This window comes from Eretmochelys imbricata, chromosome 4 (assembly GCF_965152235.1).
Source record: "Eretmochelys imbricata isolate rEreImb1 chromosome 4, rEreImb1.hap1, whole genome shotgun sequence".
NCBI classification, from domain to species: domain Eukaryota; kingdom Metazoa; phylum Chordata; order Testudines; family Cheloniidae; genus Eretmochelys; species Eretmochelys imbricata.
The window spans coordinates 122,813,049-122,834,733 of NC_135575.1; the positions used below are offsets into that span (position 1 = coordinate 122,813,049).

The 21,685-nt window shown below is 40.9% G+C and overlaps 1 protein-coding gene across 1 annotated transcript in view; it reads left to right on the plus strand.

Annotated features, from left to right (window-relative positions):
* SH3TC1 (SH3 domain and tetratricopeptide repeats 1) overlaps nucleotides 1-21,685 on the plus strand; it is a 52,771-nt gene that overhangs the window by 12,228 nt on the left and 18,858 nt on the right. Inside the window, exons 3-9 of the mRNA XM_077814658.1 lie at nucleotides 2,029-2,156; nucleotides 8,640-8,745; nucleotides 10,498-10,656; nucleotides 11,440-11,617; nucleotides 13,564-13,637; nucleotides 18,722-18,917; nucleotides 20,018-20,151. Coding sequence (XP_077670784.1) covers nucleotides 2,029-2,156; nucleotides 8,640-8,745; nucleotides 10,498-10,656; nucleotides 11,440-11,617; nucleotides 13,564-13,637; nucleotides 18,722-18,917; nucleotides 20,018-20,151 — 975 coding nt within the window. The remainder of the gene's footprint in view (nucleotides 1-2,028; nucleotides 2,157-8,639; nucleotides 8,746-10,497; nucleotides 10,657-11,439; nucleotides 11,618-13,563; nucleotides 13,638-18,721; nucleotides 18,918-20,017; nucleotides 20,152-21,685) is intronic.

The following is a 21,685-nucleotide window of genomic DNA, read 5'->3' on the forward strand; positions in this document are numbered from 1 at the left end:
AATAGTCCATTGGATAAAACTTTCAGAGGCAACCACTGTAGTTCATGCTGATTTTTCCTTGTTTTCAAGCAAATAGAGTAACTACATATATGCATAGGTAAATGACTTGCACGATACCTCAAGATGGTTTGGTGTCCTAAAGGCAGTGCTGTGCTCTGGTGAGTTAGACATTTGGTCCAGAACTTGAACCAACTTGAACATACTGTAAGCAAATGCAACTCCGTGAATTCCAATTGGTCCCAATTGATTAGAGTCTGATCCAAAGCCCATTGAAGTTAATGGAGAGATTCACATATGCTGAGCACTCTAGCTTGATCCAGCAAAATACATAAGTAATTAATTTTAAGGGAATAACCTTAATGAATAACAATTGCTTAAGTTTTTCACTGAATCAGACTGGAGTGCTCAGCGCCTTGCAGAATTGAGCTCTTACTTCTTAAAGATCTGACTCAAAGCCTAGTAACATAAATAGGTAGACTCCAATTGATATTAATGAGTCCTGAAGTGTGTTCTAAATTGGCCAAGGGGGCAGCATGCTCAACCTCTACAGAGAGAAGTGTTTCACATCAGTCAATATTAACTCTTTAGCTGATTAAGGGGGTGATTTATCAGGATTATTGGTTAATTTCTTGGAATAATTTGAAGAAAAAACATAAAAAATCTAGTATTTAAGTACAGAAATTGCTTATTTATTAGGGTCGTGTATGTGTATTTGGTTGAAAATTTGATAATGGTTTTTAGGATTTATTGTGGTTGAAGTACTGTTTAATAGCTGCAAAGGAAGTGAATGAGTCAGTGGTACAAATTAATACTTATCTCAGCAATAGTATTCAGAGCATTTACAGTTTATCATGTTCATGACTGACTCTAAGTTTACTGATGCGCAGCTAAATAACAATTTCCTTAATAATGCTTTGCCCTTCCATAACACCCTTCAACCCAGCCTTAAAGAGATTTTACAAGTTGTTACATTGGCTTTAATATTAACTGAGCCTGTCAGAATGTTAATGGTCCTCGGAGAAGTGACTCCTAACAGTGCATAACAGTTTAGGACAATGTGTGAAGATACAGTTTTGGGGAAGGTATTACAATCACTTAGGTAAGGCTTAGCGAGAACACATTTTTCAATAGGTTGCTCTCTTCCCTCTGCACTAGGAATGAAACAGTTCCTCAGCCTGTTGTTAGAGGGCATTGTGTTTTATTGGTGCCCTACTTCTAAAGACATGTAAAATCAAGGTCTTGCTCATTTTGGCCTCAAAGATTCTATGAGTGGGAATAATAAGTAGGACTGGGTTTTTTGGGTTTTTTTTGCTTTATATGGATAATTTTGAGATTTTGTTGAAAACTTTTCATCTGAAAACTGAAAATGTCTGTGTTTCAGCCAAAAATTTTTGGTTGTGGATTTTTCAACAAAAAGTCAAAGTCTTCCATGGGGGTGGAGTGGGGGGTCGGAGGAAACATGACCAGTTCTAGTAATAATTTGTATCCTGGCTCAATTCTAACTCAGGCAGTGTAACTACCTACATTCTATTTACCCTAATTTCCTTCTCCCACCCACAGCTTCTGCTGGAAAAAGTTATTTTTCATTTCTTTCAAACTTTTTTGTGATGTTGTCAGCTGCTATTAAATAGCAGCCACATCTCACCACAGATGTCAGCATGTGAGTGGTAGGTGAAGTGATCCCCGTGTATTGTTTCTATAGCATATTTGTTTGTAAAGTGCTTTGGGGCCCATTCAAGTGAAAGTTCATTGTCATTCCTATTAAAATTGCTGCTCCGAGCAATGGGAATAGGTTAAAGTGCACAATATTATTCATTGTATTCCGGTGAGTTTCGCTATTTTTTTACAACCTTGTATTTTTGTAGATTCAGAATTAGCAAATGCCCATGGATGTCATGCTAGTGGTGGTATTCTATTCTATATTTCTCTTGATCAGCAGAGTAGCCTTTTCTTGATAAATGAAATGCGGCAGAACTGGCTCTCCCATTCCAAAGAACTTGTGTGACTATAAACCAATATTCTTCTCAGATATCTCCCTGAAGCTAATCATGGTAAAACGAAAGAGTGGACTTCCTGACCCCCGACTGCAGGGAGAACTGAGAGGACGACTCCGTCTTCTGGAGAATGACAGCAGGGAGGTCATGGCAGTTTTTAGTGTAAGTCAGCTCTGGTATATTTACAGAACAGTTTGGGGTGTTATCAATAACAGAGTCTACCAAAACATTTCAGCATCATCGAACTAACCTCTGAAACGTGCAAGGGTCTGTTCTCCCATTTGTATATGTGTGTGTATAAATTGAAGGTGGTCAAATGCAGTCCACAGACACGGTCATTTTTGACTTGGGGGTGACCAAAATTGCTCAGATCAAAATGGGATCTCTACATGTCTCTGGACCTTACTTGCTTACAGGAGATGACATTGGCTTCAATCTGCTCCATTTAATGTAAATTAAAGGACTGATTTTCCTTCACCTCATCTGGCACAGGGGAGCAAAAATGAGTGCTCCTGAGTTTGGAAATGTGAAGGTGGGAGCAACATGTGTCTCCTCCCCCCCTTCAAGGGCCCACAGGCTCTCATAAGAGGACCCTCTATATTGGCTTATGCAGGACCAATGAGGAAACTATTCCTATTACACATATGGTTTGCATAGGCAACCTGGCCTGATACCTGTACAGGGCTTAAGTGATGTGTAGGGCTTTGCGCCGACACTAGGAACCCAGATGAATTTTGCCCATTCGTTATATGGCATGAAGCTGTTACGTATTTAGGAACAGAAGGTATAATAATGGAGACAGTGGCACTCTGGGATAACTTGGTCTTATTTATATCAGAAATTTACTTCCAGTGCTCAAAGGATCAGACAGATCACACTATTACAACATCTGTTTGATGAAGTAAAATGAGAGAGAAAACATGCAGGTTTACCAAATATTCAGATACATACAAATCCAAAATATAGTAAAATGGATGAATATTAATATCGACAATAATGGCCAAACTTTCAAAAGGGCTCAGCTCCTGTTTAGGCACTCAGAGTGGCCAGGTATTAAAAAGAAGTCAGGACTCAGTAACTCCATTTAAGAAAAATGGGCTGTGTTGCACAATAAGCACTTCTAAAAGTCTGGCTACTTCACTTCATTAATGGACCGGATTAGAGTAATGCACTGGAGACAGCGCCACAATAATAGAAAATACCAGTTAAACCAAGTATGGAGTTTAACATCCCAATGAAAAGCAAATGGAATTCAAGATATAGAAATGGAAAATTGGTACAGCTCTTGAGTTTCCTCATACACACTTTTAATGCACATAATGGAGGTATAAAAGGATGTGCCTAGAACACATCCTACCAGTGAAACTGTCCAACAAAAGTGGGAGAAAAACAGAAAGAGAGAGAGAGAAAAAAAAATTCTAACTATTGTGAGAGGTGCCAGACCAACTCATTTAATAGGATAACGTGTGTAAGTCCCAAATTGCAGGTACTGTACAATTTATACAAATGTAAAAGGGACCTGAAATGCTATCCATATCACAAAACTGTGTGTACTGAAAATATTCAATTAAGAATGTTTGGAAGTAAGATCCTTTGTATCTTTGTCTCTGACCTGGATGCAGAAAACAACTCTATAGGCATGAAGTATTAGTTTCTTGACTTAATGAAAGCAGAATCTGTCTACAGAAAAAGAAGAAACATGAAAAGGGACAAACTATAAATGATCACAGAATTGATACACACAATCATGTGGACACCTTTGTATCTTCTGACTCTCAGTGAAAATCAAGACTAGTCTTGTTATGCACTCCTTCCTGTCTTAGCTCAAATACCAACTGATAGAACAAATGAACCCAACTGGAGGAAGTGAAATAAGCCACAGTATTTGGGACATTGAAATGGACAAGAATAGGATCAATTATTTTAGTGTGATTGTTACTATACGTTACATAAAGTGTATAGCAGATGTCTGTAAAGAAAGGAATAAGACATTATGTTCTAGATTTAGAAAAAAAACAAACAATAAAATTATTACCATAGCAATGGAACTAGAAATACTGGAGAACAAAGCAGAAGGCATTTTAAATAAAACTGCTGAATGCATTGCATGTAAAGCGTAACTAGCTAGTTTTAGCTGTTTGTGTTTTTGTAAAAAAGTGGAAGGAAAAAAAATCACATTTTTCCAAGCAGTTTGGAAGAAGTAAGTAAAGAAGTAAAGTAAAGAAGAGAGGCATAAATATGGGATTTATCAGGGCTGACTATTTGTAGTTTTAAATTACATATCAGTGGCATGGGTTCATTTTTTTTTTTTTTTTTATTCTCCTGTAATACGGGTTTGCATTACGGATGAGCTCCTCACCAGTGATAAGCTGCCAAAATCTTAACAGCCGGTCCCTCCTCACCCCCCAAGGGGGTTGTTGCCCACTCCCGCCCCCCAGGACTTCTGCCCCATCCAACCCCCTGCATTCCTTCATGGGACCCTTGCCCCATCCACCCCCCACCCCTGTCCCCTGACTGCCCCCAGAACCGGGCAGGACGGTCTCATGGGCCACCATAGTGGGTGCCCACCCCTCCCCTAAGAGCCAGAGGGGCCTGCTGGGGGGCAAGGTGGGGAGTCCCGGCGGTGCTTACCTGGTGCGGCTCCCAGGAAGCATCTGGCAGGTCCCCCTGCCTCCTAGGGGCGGGGGAGCATAGCTAGGGGGGGAGCAGGCGGAGCGGCTGCTTCCCCCACTGATCACATCCAAAGTGGCGCCTTAGGCACCGACTCTGTGGGTGCTCCGGGGCTGGAGCACCCATGGGGAAAATTTGGTGGGTGCAGAGCACCACCAGCAGCTCCCCAGCCCCAGCTCACTGCCGCTCCGCCTCGCCCCTGAATGCGCCGCCCAGCTCTGCTTCTCTGCCCCCCCCGGCTTCCTGCAAATCAGCTGTTCGGTGGGAAGCCTGGGATGGCTGAGAAGCAGGCGGTGGCTTTGCGCTCAGGCCCAGGGAGGCGGAGGTGAACTGGGGCGGGGAGCGGTTCCCCGGCACACCCCCGCCCCCCGTGTTACTGGCTGTGGCGCAGGAGGCTCTCCTCGCGCCCCCCGGCCCAGCTCACCTCCGCTCCGCCTCCCTGGGCCCGAGCGCAAAGCCGCTGCCTGCTTCTTAGCCCTCCTCGGCTTCCTGTGCGAACAGCTGATTTGTGGGAAGCCTGGGGTGGGGGGTGGAGAAGCAGAGCGGGGAGGTGCATTCAGGGGAGGAGGTGGAGGCGGAGCAGAGGTGAGCTGGGGCTGGAGGCGGGGCAGGGAGCTGCCGGTGGGTGCACCAAATTTTCCCCTTGGGTGCTCCAGCCCTGGAGCACCTATGGAGTCGGCCCCTAAGACGCCACATTTGGCCGGTTGTTAAATTTAGAAGCCCTTTTAGAACCGATTGTCCCTCGTGGAACAACCGGTTCTAAAAGGGCTTCTAAATTTAACAACTGGTTCCAACGAACCGGTGCGAACCGGCTCCAGCTCACCACTGCTCCTCACCAAACCTGGATAGGATTGCCCCCAAGTATTGGGATGCTATAGATTTGGGTCCAAACATTTTTACTCAATAGCATCAGTTTCAAAAATGATTTGAATCATCATCATTTCATGTTGGTGGAATGATAACTATTTGATCTTCTGTGGTTGTCTTCTGCATGGTTCATGTTTGCATTATCCATTTTAATATGGATTCCCCGTCTCTCTCACTAACAAGTCAAACACTGAAATCTTCATTACTTAGCATTGAGTTAATAGTATCCATTTCTACATGTTGTTGTCTCTTTCCTGTGCAAGATCTCTTATTACCCGTCTGCTATTGTTATTTCTACCGACTTTATAACCTGTTTTCTTGCTAGTCTGTTTTGATGAATGGTTCTTGGGGGCGGGGAAACGACTGTGCACAAATGACTGGATTTTAAGGCACTGCTAGTGTTTAAGAACAGATTTAGGAAAAGGACGGTCAGAAAAGCAAGATTTATAATGCCAAATTTACTTATAAAATGGTGAATTTGTTTTGATATTGAGTAATGCAGGATGCCTAGAGGTTGTGATATTTCAGCCTTTGGAGGCAATTTATTAATAGATTTTGGTCTCAGAAGACTGTAATTCTGTTCTTGTATTAATATTTAATCAGGTGTAGAGACTGGAATACATAGATCTATGAGCAGATGAAGGGGACCATCTGGGAATATGACGCTTCAGTTTTTTAAAGAGACAGCAGCATTTTTTTGTAATCCATTTATGTTATGTAAATGAAAAATAACATAAATTGTGTGTAAATTGATGGAATATTTCCCAAGATATTGAAATGAGTAAAATACTACTAATAATACCTAGTTCTCATATTTCAGAGTAGCAGCCGTGTTAGTCTGTATTCGCAAAAAGAAAAGGAGGAATTGTGGCACCTTAGAGACTAACAAATTTATTTGAGCATAAGCTTCCGTGAGCTACAGCTCACTTCATGGGATGCATGCAGTGGAAAATACAGTGGGGAGATTTACATACATAGAGAACATGAAACAATGGGTGTTACCATACACACTGTAATGAGAGCGATCACTTAAGGTGAGCTATTACCAGCAGGAGAGTGTGGGGGGGAATCTAGTGATAATCAAGGTGGGCCATTTCCAGCAGTTGACAAGAATGTCTGAGGAACAGTGGGGTGTGGGAGGGGGGTGGGAATAGACAAGGGGAAATAGTTTTACTTTGTGTAATGACCCATCCGCTCCCAGTCTTTATTCAAACCTAAATTAATTGTATCCAGTTTGCAAATTAATTCCAATTCAGCAGTCTCTCGTTGGAGTCTGTTTTTGAAGTTTTTGTTGTTGTTGAAGAACTGCAACTTTTAGGTCTGTAATCTCTTTGGTCACTCGATTACAGACCTAAAAGTTGCAATTCCCCCCCGCCACTCTCCTGCTGGTAATAGCTCACCTTAAGTGATCACTGTCATTACAGTGTGTATGGTAACACCCATTGTTTCATGTTCTCTATGTATATAAATTTCCCCACTGTATTTTCCACTTAATGCATCCTATGAGGTGAGCTGTAGCTCACGAAAGCTTCTGCTCAGATAAATTTGTTAGTCTCTAAGGTGCCACAAGTACTCCTTTTCTTTTAGTTCTCATATAGCACTTTTCATTGGAAGACTTCAAAGTGCTTTTCAAAGGAGGTCAGTACTCTTTTATTAAGGAACAGTGGGTGAAATGTTATCTGGCATAGGTTGTGTTAAACATACCTTTGTGTGGCAGTTTCTTTACAGAATTAATAATCTTTGAATCACAGACATGTAGGACTGGAAGGGTCCTCAATAGGTCATCTAGTCCAGTCCCCTGCACTCAAGGCAGGACTAAGTAATAACTAGACCATTCCTGACAGGTGTTTGTCTAACCTGTTCATAAAAATCTCCAGTGATGGAGATTCCACAACCTCCCTAGGTAATTTAAGTACTTAAGCACCCTGACAGTCAGGCAATTTTTCCTAATGTCCAACCTAAACCACTTTCATAATTAATTATATCATTTAAAAACTTTTTTTTTTCCGATAAACTTACTGCAAATTTGTGACCAGACAAAGCCATAGGTTATTTGAAGAGTAGGCGATTTACTGTGCTCTCCATATTCTGACACATATTCCATTAAAATCCTGCCTCCTTAGAACATTAAGGATGAGCGTGCCACAGTTGAGAAGCAACATAGTAAACTCAACCTTAATTCTCATTCTTGTGCATACACTGTGATAAAAGGTCACTTCCTCTGCTGAGGCTCTAGCCCACAGTTTTAAAACATCTCGTAGTTGAAAGGTAATCATGCTCTATAATAAGACTGCTGGCTAGAAATTGCTGGAATACTGTATCTCCATTAGCTTATGAGGGGGTCTCCTGCCGGGCTGTGTAGCTCTTACATTTATAACTGCAGACATGGTTTACATACTGCTCCAACACAGCTTATGAGAAAGAGACCCCAGCCTCGTTCATGCCTTGTCTTATTCATAGTGCACCTTTTATTGTGGGCTTTCACAGTAACATTAGCTCCCCTAAAAGGCACAGATATAATATTATTAGTTAAGCTTTTAAATGTTCTGTCTCACACACACACACACTCTCTCTCTCTCTCTCTCTCACTCACTCGCACACACACAGGAACACATTCCGGTTTCAGTTACACTGGTGTAAATTGTAGTAACTGTTCATTTCTGTCGGCAAAGGGAGCTTAGCTAAATTTTCCGCGAGAAAACAGCAAACGAAAACACTCTTCTTCTGAATTTTACTGTAATGGAATTTTATGGTGGCCAATGTAGCTTTAGAGTATAAATGAGATGAGAAATCTGTCCACAGTATACATTTAGGTGAACGTTTATGACCCAAACAGGTAGCTAAAGGTATTGGGTGAAATCCTGGCCCCAGTGAAGCCAATGGAAGTTTTGCCATTGATGTTAGTGGAGTGTGTATTTTTTCATCTATTCTGTATGTGCAATGTGGATGAATAACTGACACTATGAAGAACCTCAGCTTTTTAATTTTCAGATTTTGTGTGTGTGTTTATAGAAACATTTTTCTTGAATTTAATTACTAATATAACTTAATGAATCTATTATTACCTGTAAGAGTATAATGAAATAATGTGTTTGTTTGCTTTGTTAGGAGCTGTCTGCCAGATTGTTGTCTATTCACAGTGACCAAGACCTAATAGTGGTGACATTTAAAACATTTGAAGAAATATGGAAGTTTTTAACCTACTATTCCCTTGGTAAAGCAATTTCATCTGCAGGACTGTTCAATATTGTTGTTGTATTTTTATTGTAGACATAACTTTTTGATTAGCTGGAAACAATTGTTGAAAGGGATTAGCAAGATAAAAGCACTGGTTCTTAATGTATAATTTTGATTGTTTTAAAGCAATACTATCTATCTGCCCCCGCATCTGAGCACCTCAGTCTTTTATATCTTCACAACACCCTTTGAGGTAGGGAAGTACGATTATCCTCATTTTGCAGATGAGGAAGAGATAAATGAAATGACTTACCCAAGAGATCTGTGGCAGAACCAGGAATTAAACCCAGGTATCCCAAACTAGAACCCTAAACACTGGACCAAGCCTCCATCTTCCTAATACTGTCTTTCCCAAGGAGAATTAATTATCCTATTAACAGTGGCATCTTAAAGAAAAAATTCATTCTTGTCACATAGATAGTATGATTCTAGGGATGATATTCTAGTTCACATGCATGCATAATTATTCAGCTATCTTCCAAAGCAGATATTCTAATATAGGCCTTGCATGTTCTAAACTCTGTAAAATGGTATCATCTCTATGTCCTATTGCACTGAGTGAGAGTTTTAAGATGTAAGGCATACAAGATTCAGAATACAGAAATGATTAGCTAGGAGAGTTTATATAGGAAATGGAGAGTTTTATATAGGAAATTAAGGGCAATTTTTCAAACATGTCCATGTTTTTTCATTGCCTACATTTTTGGGTGCTCAACTTCAGTAATTTAGAACCAAACTTTTAAGAGATGTTGACCACCGCCAAATCTGGCTGAAAGGTGTTCGGCACCTCTGGAATCAGGCTCTAGCTATCTCAAATTTTGACCCTTGAAAATATGGGCCTTAGGCCTGATTCTGAGAGTTGTTGAACACAGGTTGCTTCCATTGACTTTAACTGGAGTTTTGGGAGCTCAGCACCTCTTAGGTGTCTGAAGTTGAGCATCCAATATTGGAGGACAATTTTGACAGTTTGGGACTAAGTAAGTGGTGAGAGAATCCTGCAGGGAAGTATGTCAGAGATGGAAAATCCCATGATGTTTTCATCTAGAGAACTCCATTTGTAGACATATAATTTTGCTCAGTTTATTCATGATCCTGATGCCAATGTTTTTGCTCTTGAGTCTTGAATTCCGTGCAGTTAGGGATGAAAAATGTTAGGAAGAAGTAGGGAACTGATGACAGGACTTGTTGCAGTGGTAGTAAAAGTCTAGTAAGATGAAGAAAGACAAGAGGAGTAGGCACTGCTGGCTAATGGGCTGGCAAGACCTTTGTGAACAGCACGTATCATGAGGCACTGAGCAGCTGATTATGCAAAATACTCCTTGATTAGAACTCTGACATTTCCACCATCAATATTTGGGCTTCATGGGCTTTTCTTAAATGCATCCCTTACATATTTGCTGCTATTTGCAAATTGCTATTTGTTGGCAGTAGAAATAAATGAAAATCTTAAAATTCACTGCTACTCCTACTGGGCCAGATACTCCAATGAATAAATCAGCATCGATCCATTCATGTCTCTTATGTGTATATCCTTGAGTCTGTCATAGATTCCTCTCGATGTCAATGAGAGTTGTGCATGTGCATTTTGCCAATACTGCAATCCAACAGCAGTTGGACATTGTATTTTAAGCAATAATTTGGATTGTCTGACTGGTAACCACCATTTATTGCCTTTTGGAGAAGTCTCTGTGTTAATTTAATTAAAGAGGCCACCTTAATTTTTTACTAGGTTTTATAAATCACTGCATGGAGAATTTGTTGCTAGATCAGTCTTTCTGGCTCTGTTCCCAAGAAGAGAATGAGGATAAACAAGAAGAAGCTGGAATTGAAGTCGATATAAATGAAGAGTCTCTAAATTTGATGTACAGAGGTCTCTTAATACAGGAAGGTAAGGAAGATTGTATTTGTAAAAGGATAACTATATAGAAACAAGTATAGTCCCCACGGCCCCTTAAAGATTTTGGTTTTGAAAATGTAAGAGTGAAAAGTTGGGGTTTAATCTATCTCCAGTTAAATCAATGGAAGCCTTTCCACTGATTTCACTGGGTTTGAATCAGACACTAACTGCATCAGAATGTAGACAGAAAGAGAGTTGGAACAAAAACCATAGTATTGTACAAAGTTAGAAGAATCTTGAATCTTTTTAGAAGCATTGGCAGTAAATAGCATAAATAGCTGCAGATCATTTTTTAAAATTTTTTTTTCTACAAGCCCAGTAAACAAACCTACCTAGGAACGTTAAAAACTTCCAGACTTTAAAAATATACAGTGACCCAGATTCTGCAACCCTTATTCACACGAGTACTTTCATTGACACCAATGAGTTAGCAAGGACTGCAAAATCAGGCCCTGGGGCACTATATCACCAAGTGTGTCTTAAGTCCTGTAATACCGTCTAATGTTACAATTTAAAAGACTTCTACAGTTACTAGTAGTTGTTGACTCTGCTCCACATTTTGCACTATAAATGTCATTTTAGTTTCCATTAAATTCACTCTGGCTAATAAAAGTTTAGAATTTAAAAATATGTGTTAAAATTGTGATTAAAAATAGTCTTCTGAATTAATATCAATTAAAATGATCATTCTAGATGCTTGTGTTAAAAGCCACATGTGACATTAAAACAATTCAATCTCTGTAAAATATGAAATATATTTTATTTCTTTTTAAGGAACTTTCTTTGTATTATGTCCTGACAACCTCGTAAGAGAGACAACTGCTGCAGACATGGCAGTGAAAGTTTATCAAGAGAACAGAAGAGTTACTGAAGACATCTCTGGTGGATCACTGGGTGAAGACCTGACCACAGTGTCTAAAGCTGCTGCAGAGACTTTGATTCCTTTTCATCAGTAGGCACCTGACTTCAATTTCCTATTTCATATGTATAAGAATGTGTATTTATATACAGACAACTTTAAACTGACAGCATTTTGTAGCTGGCTTTGGAGGGCTCCCTCCTTTATTCAGGAGGTCTACAGATCTCTCACTCATTTCCTTCTTAAGTTCCATACCAAGTCAGATAAATAAGTGCTGATGCCATAGTGCAGTATTAAGGGAGATGGTTTACTATCTTTTGTATTAGATATTAAACCAATGTCCCTTCTTCCTGACTCTGGTGGCTATCCACTTGGATGTTTAAGGATGCAATGGAAATGACCTAGGTTTTGAAAAGCTCTATAGTGGTGTCAAAGATTTTCACTTTCAAAATCCAAAACATGGAAAAAATAGTTTTCACTTACATCATCTTAGTGGGGAAGGATTGCTGGCCTCTTACATCACTCCAGCTTCTTTGGCAGGTGGCAGTCAAGCTCCTTTTTGCAGTCTCCTTTGGGATCAGCCCAGGGTCACTAATCCCTAAATCCAGGTGAGTGGGATCAGCCTTGGTGCCTAATTTGTGCCAATGCTGAGCTGCAGCACCTCTAGATTTGGCAATTTGTAGCCCTGGCACCTCTGGGCTTGCTGCATCAGTTATGAATGTAAAAAAATTGCTCGAGCCCCGGCACCTCTTTCATTACAAATTAAGCCCTGATCAGCAGAGAACCACTCTAGTGGTGCTGCTGGCCCATAGAAATCTGAGTCTGAAGCAGAGCCCATAAGTTAGTGTCAGTGGTTACTAAGAGATCCCAGGAAATATACCTGACCCCTAGAAGAAAAGCAGAAATTCTGTGTTTTGTTTTTCTGACTGGCTGAAGGAGGACGCTTAAAATACAGCCGCTTTATCTAGAAAAACAAGTCCAATTAAATCAAAATGGCTTCTGCTGACCCTCCTGAGTGAATGGGTTAGCTGAATCAATCAGCAAAGCAAACCAAATACCATTTGACTTCATTCATATAACCCATCCCAGCTGATACTCACAATATGAAATGTATTAGTAAAAGATACTTGAAACTTTCACAGATAATCGAGCCTATCTTTTCCTTTGACAAAAAAGGGCTTATTATTATTACTATTACTAATTTGCCATGGACTAGGCTGCATTGTGCTAGGCTCTGTACAAACACAGAACAAAACAACAGTCCCTGCCCCTCAAGGCTAGAGAGTTTTACATGAACCACAGCATTTTTACTAGGAGCCCGGTGGCACCTTAAAGACTAACAGATTTATTTGGGCATAAGCTTTCGTGGGTAAAACACCCATGCATCTGAAGAAGTGGTGTTTTACCCATGGAAGCTTATACTCCTTCTTGTTTTTGTGGATACAGACTAACACGGCTACCTCCTGATACTTGACAGCATTTTTACTAAAGCTCTGCAAACTTTAAAACAGGGAAATGCATAAAGTGTTAAATTTCATGTTGAATGTCTTATCACAGCTCTATTATATGACTAAATTAGTCAGTTATTGCTGCTTTGTTAACTTGCCATATTGAATAATTTAATTCTGTGGTCATCAATACCTTTTTGAGGTGGAGCTGGCAAGCAAATATGCATCAAAACAAAATTTCAACCAAGAATTAGGAAAAAATAGTGAAAAATGTTGTGATTGGCCACTGCCCCCTGTTCCCTTTCTTCTCCCAGCTAGCTGTACCTGTAAAGAGTGTTCAACAATTACATGGTTTGCATAATCAAGAAATGGACAGAATATCATTCCATTATATTTCCAGTCTCCTTCAGATTCTATGGTGCTCAGTTACCACACTGATAAATGTCATATATTTATTTAAAGTGGACAGGCAGAAGCACTGAAATCAATAAAAGTTTGAAGAAATAGGAGTTTAGAATATCCCTGCCTCTATTAAAACCTTCTGGAGGTGTTTCAGATACTTATTCCAGTGTCCTTTTTTCCTTCCTCTAGATGGTTTCTTAAAGTATACTCTGATCCTGTTCATTTTGCTAGCAAAATGGAGTCTAAATGCAGCAAGCAAATAGGTAAGAAACTCCATCTAAACTTTTGCATCTAATTTTATAGATATTTAAACGGCATTATATAAATTCCCAGAGCTAGATTTTACAGGGTTTGGTAATGTTCGCACCTTCTCATTTAGCTGTACTAGAATAGCAAAATTGCCATAGCAATTATGGTGCTGTAATATAGGATGGCTGGCATAAATTTCTGCCTACAACTAGATTTAAGCATAGCATATCTACTGAGTGTCTTTCATCCAGAAGTGCTTTACAGGCAATAGCCATGTGTCTAATTAATGTCTAGCAATATGATGTCTAGCATGTGTCTAAACTCTGAAGGTCTATTTTCTTGACTTTTCAATTTTATTTTATTGTTTTGCTCATAAATATTCATTCATACTTCAAGGCACATATATCAAGTAGATATGTAATATATTCCAGTCAAAAGAAATACATTAATAAACTATTCCATAGGTCTGACATTTAAAGTTTGTAAAGAAAAGAAGGAAAATTGGAAATTGAAAGCATTTACATATAATGAATACATGTTCACACACACACACACACACACACACACACACACACACACACACACTGGTTCACATATATTTTTGTCTGAAACAGCCACAGCAGCCCATGTACCAGATGATCAGTTATTTTCTGACTATGGTTTATTTTGTTTTCCATTCTTTGACTTATTCCAATCATTATACTTCTAGACTAACGTAAAGTCATAGATCTATTTAACAGGTACACCGTGCATGTATTCACATTTATTTACTATAGAACAAATCCTGCTACCCTTAGCTAAAGTATCAGTATCCCCAAAAGACCTGTTTCAGAGCGGTAGCTGTGTTAGTCTGTATCAGCAGAAAGAACGAGGAGTACTTGTGGCACCTTAGAGACTCACCTATTTATTTGAGCATAAGCTTTCGTGGGCTAAAGCCCACTTCATTAGATGCATGTAGTGGAAAATACAGTAGGAAGATACATATATATATATATATATATATATATATATATACACACAGAGAAGATGAAAAAATGGGGGTTGCCATACCAGCTCTAACGAGACCAATCGATTAAGGTGGGCTATTATCAGCAGGAGAAAAAAACTTGTATGTTGATAATTAGGATGGCCCGTTTCAAACAGTTGACAAGAAGGTGTGAGTAACAGTAGGGGGGAAAATTAGCGTGGGGAAATAGTTTTTAGTTAGTGTAATGACTCATTCACTCCCAGTCTTTATTCAAGCCTAATTTAATGGTGTCCAGTTTGCAGTTTAATTCCAGTTCTGCCTTTTTTCATTGGAGTCGGTTTTTGAAGTTTTTTTGTTGAATAATTGCGATTTTTAGGTCTGTAATTGAGCGTCTAGGGAGGTTGAAGTGTTCTCCAACTGGTTTTTGAATGTTATAATTCTTGACGTTTGATTTGTGTCCATTTATTCTTTTGTGTAGAGGCTGTCCGGTTTGGCCAATGTACATGGCAGAGGGACATAGCTGGCACATGTTGGTAGATGTGCAGGTGAACAAGCCTCTGATAGTGTGGCTGATGTGATTAGGCCCTATGATGGTGTCCCCTGAATAGATATGTGGATAGAGTTGGCAATGGTCTTTGCTACAAGGATAGGTTCCTGGGTTAGTGTGTTTATTATGTGGTGTGTGGTTGCTGGTGAGTATTTGCTTCAGGTTGGGGGGCTGTCTGTAAGTAACGACTGGCCTGTCTCCCAAGATCTGTGAGAGTGATGGGTCATCCTTCAGGATAGGTTGTAGTTCCTTGATGTGCTGGAGAGGTTTTAGTTGGGGGCTGAAGGTGATGGCTAGTGACGTTCTGTTACTTCCTTTGTTAGGCCTGTCCTGTAGTATGTGACTTCTGGGTACTCTTCTGGCTTTGTTAATCTGTTTCTTCACTTCAGCAGGTGGGTACTGTCATTGTCAGAACACTTGATAGAGATCTTGTAGGTGTTTGTCTCTGTCTGAGGGGTTGGAACAAATGCGGTTGTATCATAGAGCTTGGCTGTAGACAGTGGATCATGGTGTGGTCTGGATGAAAGCTGGAGGCATGTAGGTAAGTATGACGGTCAGTAGGTTTCTGGTATAGGGTGGTTTTGTGACCATCGCTTATTAGCACTGTAGTGTCCAGGAAGTGGATCTCCTGTGTGGACTGGTCCAGGCTGAGGTTGATGGTGGGATGGAAATTGTTGAAATCATGGTGGAATTCCTCAAGGGCTTCTTTTCCATGGGTCCAGATGATGAAGATGTCATCAGTGTAGCAGAAGTAGAGTAGGGGCATTAGGGGACGAGAGCTGAGGAAGCATTGTTCTAAGTCAGCCATAAAAATGTTGGCATACTGTGGGGCCATGTGGGTACCCATAGCAGTGCCACTGACTTGAAGGTATACATTGTCCACAAAAGTGAAATAGTTGTGGGTGAGGACAAAATGACAAAGTTCAGTCACCAGGTTTGCCGTGACATCGGGGATACTGTTCCTGACGGCTTGCAGTCCATCTTTGTGTGGAATGTTGGTGTAGAGGGCTTCTCCATCCATAGTGGCCAGGATGGTGTTTTCTGGAAGATCACCGATGGATTGTAGTTTCCTCAGAAAGTCAGTGGTGTCTCGAAGATAGCTAGGAGTGCTGGTAGCGTAGGGCCTGAGGAGAGAGTCTACATAGCCAGACAATCCTGCTGTCAGAGTGCCAATGCCTGAGATGATGGGGCGTCCAGGATTTCCAGGTTTATGGATCTTGGGTAGCAGATAGAATGCCCCTGGTCGGGGTTCTAGGGGTGTGTCTGTGCAGATTTGTTCTTGTAGCTTTGGCAAGAAACTAGAAACCAATACTAGCGGGATTTTTGTTGTAGGTGTAACCCTTCTTCCCGTCAGAGTTGGCAGCAACAAGGGCCGGGTACAATATCTAGGGGATCCATTCCAATAACACGATGCAAACTGGCTCGAGCCCCCACCCAGTGACCTGGGACAAATATATACCACCCCCACTGGGCGCCTCCAAGAGGCAATACTTCCCCTCTCGCAAGCACCTAGTCTGAGTGTAGCAAAAAGCCTTTGTTTCTCTCTGTTATTAAATGTGGCATTATGTTGGGGAAACACCACCAACGGGATTCATAACACAACCCATGAGCAAAAAAACCCACCCCAAGCAAATTGGGGCATGCCCCCTTCCCTTTGGTTCTTGAGTCCAGCAACCCCAAATCACCCAAAGTCCCAAAAGTCCAATGACTCAAAAGTCTCTGTCCCTGGTCAGGGCAGCTCCAGAGTTCGAAAGTTTATCTGCAGAGCTTTACCTCCCAACCTGGGTGGAGATGGGGGCGGGGTAAGAGGCACCTTACATGATCTGAAGCTGACCGCCCCACAGCTCCATAGGCCTCCACTCCGCCAGCCGCCCCACGAACTCCTTCGCTCAGCTCCGCAGCCCACAAGCAGCTCCCGCCGTCCCACAAACTGCTCCACCAGCCCGTCCACAAACTGCTCCACGTCCCACCAGCAGCTCCCGCCGTCCTACGAACTGCTCCACCAGCCTGTCCACAAGGCACTCCAGCCGTCCCGCAAACTGCTCCACAATATATCTTCAGGCTCCCCCACTACTTAACACAATGCTCAGTGATTTCAGCTCTTAGTCAGTTCAGTTCTTTGGTGACTTCAGCTTGTAGTAGGGGAGCCTCAGTGCTGGTGCACTATTAGCCCAAAGTGAGCTCAGCAGCCTGTAACTAAACTTCTAATGAAATCAAAATTAGCTCTGATATTCCACAGTAGAGAGAGGAGGAAGTGCAATTAGCATGTAAGGCCCTCACCAAGGGGCCATGCCACCAAGTATTAATACTTGTCCACAGCCTCTCTCCATTCACAGAGTTTTGGAACCCATGACCCTTGCCTAGAGAGTACTACTTAGTTGATGGTGAGTCCCTCCATTATAACAAAAGGCCAAATACAGTTCCAAGCACAGTTCCCATAATCAGGGTAATAACAATTTATTCTTCCTGCCCCAATAACAGAGACACTGGGGATCCCACAGCAGCCAAAGTGACCACTTGGGCAGCTATAGCCTCATTCTAGGCGGGGTAGGTGTGCCTATGCAAATGAGATCGGCCCCTGAAGTTCTTTTCCACAACTTGCCACACCTCACCACCAGATGTCAGGGTGGAGCTCATCCTGACACTGCTTACATAGGTAATATCTGAGAATAATAAGAGCACTCACTTGTAATTACTGGATTGATTGGAAGAAAGCAGAAAAGACTTAATTTTAATGTTTGTTTTTGAAATTTGAAATCTTAAAAAAATGTCAGTCAGCTCACGAGCTTTTCAAAAAATGGAGGAAAGAGGGGATTGAATTTTTTAACATCTTTCTAGCTTTTTTTTAAAAAAAACAATTTTTTGATCTATTGGTTACCACCAGAGCCAATTAGCATCCCTCAGACATGTTTTGGTCAGGGCAGCATCCAGAAGAACCAATCACTGTTCCAGCCCAAGCAGGAATAAAGGTGATGGGGTGCTTTAACCAAATTTTCCCTAAGAAAACAGCAATCCAAAACACCAAATGCAGCTGTGGTGCATTTAACTCTAAGTAACACACATTTATGATGTTAGATGCATCCCTTTAACAGTGGGCATTGCCGATGTGGGGATATTTAGATTGCAGATTGCAGTCCCATCTCCATTCTTGTTTGGACCATACCAGCTCCTGCTTCCACAGGGTTTACTTATGGGGATTTTCTTTCTATCAAACTCACAAGTGGGTATTGCAAAATCTATTCACCTCTTCTTTTTTTTATCTAGTCTGTTACAAAAGTAGGTAAATGACCATTATGTTCATCTTTAAAGCAAGTGGAATTTTGAATACATTTTAAATACTGTTTTATATGGGTTGAAGGACTGTGAGATAGATTTGATGCCTTTATACAATACTGTAGTGCTCTAGAAAGCAATTGCTTGCTTCAAAGCATCAAAAAGTAATAAATCTCTTCTCACCATGAGTGCAGTTCACAACAATGTCTTTGGCCATAATATTCTCCCTCGTTATGCTGAGTCACCATGATGTTAAATGCTTATGTAGTCATATTTTCAAATTAATGTATCTCCAAAACCTTATTATGCAGCTACGGGATCTTCTGAAGCAGTGATCAGTTATGCAAGTGCTGTGCCTGAAGAGATTAGCTTCCAGAGTGGAGACAAAATTGAAATCATTGGCTACTTCATAGAATGTCTGGAGTGGTTTGTTGGAAGACATATGTTGACGGGACAAATTGGTTTTGTAAAGACCAGCCACGTTAAACCTGACACCTCTGGAACTGAGTAAGTACTATGCATTATATTTTAACCAATGAATTTAAAGGGGCACAGTCAAATTTTTTTTTAAAGTCTTTTAATATACCTTTTGTTTGTAAAACTCTTACATCTCTTTATGGAGAGAATTTCCATTGTGTGACATGGAACAAAGAAAACTGCAGCATAAGCTGCTTCTCCTCCATTAGTAACCCAGATCCAAATGTGAGCAGTTCCTGTTGTCCCAGAAGGCACATCGTACCCACTTGATTCAGTCTATTTTTTTCTTGCCTTGGGTCTTTCATTTCAATAGTCTCCATACTCCGTGACCTCCAGTGATCCATGTTAGACAGAGGCACCCGAGGCTCAACCAAGGATCACACTGGTACCCTCAGGCCACTGGCAGGTTAACTCCTAACTTTCCTAGGATAGATTGCAAACACTTCTATTCTGAGGTGCATACAGTCTGTGGGCACTACAGGCTGTATCATCTTGAACTGAGTGGAGCTCATTGATTCAAACATATGGAGGGTTTGCACATGGAAACAGTATGCTTATAAAACTTGCAGGTGCAATTTTTGAGGCCCATTTGAAAATTTGGCCCTAAAGATTATTGGAAAAGAAATATTGTGATACATGCAATATTAGCACAGTGAATGACTGTTGTAATAAAATGCTACCATGATACACGAATATTGATAAAACTTCCTTTGATGTGCTTGAAAAAGGATTACCAGCATGCACAATTGGCATTATCAATATACATTTGTATGCACAGTTACCATTATCAATTTTGAACACACCACAATTGATTCTATGATAATGCAAAGATTTTCACCATTTCCTGTAACAAGCACAAAGTATAATAAACCCGGGCGTGGTTTGTTAGCAGGGTTTAAACCTTGGATCTTCAGCTCTGCAGCTGAGACCTATGACACTTGAACTAAAAGAGTTAGTCATTTAGCTGGAAGCAGTAGTAGGCTGATATCCTCTAGTGGGCAAGCTAATAAAGGGGGACAAAGTGCATGTTATGTTCGTGTGCTGCATAAGCCAAATATACTAATAACGCAAAGGAATAAGATATAAGAAATATAATAGCTGTTATTCAAACTTACTATTCCCTTTTGTAGACAACAAAATCTGGATTTTCTTGATAAGGAAGAGAAATCTTTTTTCGCAAAAGAAAGAAATGTTGTGGAAGAGGATGTGGTGCATTTATTGAAGCAGACATCAAATACAGAAGTTTGCACTGTGTATAGAGTAGGTAAGGATAGGTTCTATTCTTTGAGGGATGGATTCTCTCCTCCGGATTCATGCATAGTTCCCATTACTCCTCAGTTATTTTTGATTTCTTTCTGTATCTCAATGAGACGTTTTCCCCATTTATAGGCATTTTGAATGTTATTGGCAGGTGCTTTTATATCACAGAAATTGCATGTGGAAAGTCCTTTTAGATCATCTGCACGAATCTCCTGCTGACAAAAGACTGTCACTGCAGGGTATTCACCCAGACTTTTTTGTCCACTTTTGAATGACTCAAACAATGTGGCTCCAACATGCCTCCAAGAAACTTTTTCACAGTTGAATAGATCTTGCAGCTTTAAAATGTTACAGGTTGCTGCATTATAAAAGATGCAATGCATACAGCCAAATACTGTATTGTATTGTTCTCAGTTAAGGTTGAATACTAATGTAAACACACACCTTTATGCTTGAATGAGATTTCAAAGTGTAGAAAAATAGCTATAATATGTCAGTTCAAAGAAATAACATTCTCTTTCTCATAGCAGTGGCATTTTTGATGTAAAGTCATTATCATTATAAAAGCCCTCTCACTTTTCCATACACAGGTAGAAACAATAGGGGGCCATTCTCCTCCCACTTTGCTATGAACAAAAATTGTAGGCCATACTGACAAGATGGGGGGCTCTATCCTGGGAAGCAGCGACTTTGGAAAAGATTTGGAGGTGGTGGTGGATAATCGGCTGAACATGAGCTCCTGATGTGATGCGGTGGCCAAAAGGGCTAATGCAGTCCTTAGATACATAAACAGGGGAATCTCAAGTAGGAGTAGAGAGGTTATTTTACCTCTGCATTTGTCACTGGTGCAACCACTGCTGGAATACTGTGTCCAGTCCTGAAAGGAAATTGGAGAAGCTTCAGAGAAAAGCCATGAGAACACATCTTATAGTGTGTTTGGGAAGGGGGAGGCTTGTTGCATCTGAGTCCAGTGGTATTATCAGGTGGTGGGAGTCTGTGGAGCTGGTGGTAGGGGAACCTGGGCCCTCCCTACTCCACTGGATCCTGTGACTGGCAGGTTGGATATACAGCCTGGGGGCGGACGCCACCAAGTCTGTTCCCTGGGTCACTTCGTACCTCAACCTCTGTCCTTCCAAAGTCAAAACAGGGCCTGTTTATGGACTCATAGGGTGCAGGGGAAGGAGAGGTTCTCCCTGACAATGATCCAGAGGCTTTTCTTAAATGGCGGCCTGCCGTTCCTGGTCTCCATGAAGCCTTCAGCAGTGGAGCCTGGTTTGGGTAGTGTGGTACCTCCTGCAGGAGCTAACAGCATAGGACTGTTTGCTTACTCTGTCCACCTTGACTGAGCTCTGCCTCCAATGTGAGCATGCCCAGCAGGTGTGGCTGGATGGGGCCTTCTAGGTCCAAAACTGCTCATTAACACTTGGTTCCACAGGATGGGGCTTATACATCCCATCACATAGTGATAGATTCAAGGAGCTCAATATATTTAGCATAACAAAGAGATGTTTAAAGTGTGACTTGATTAGTCTATAAGT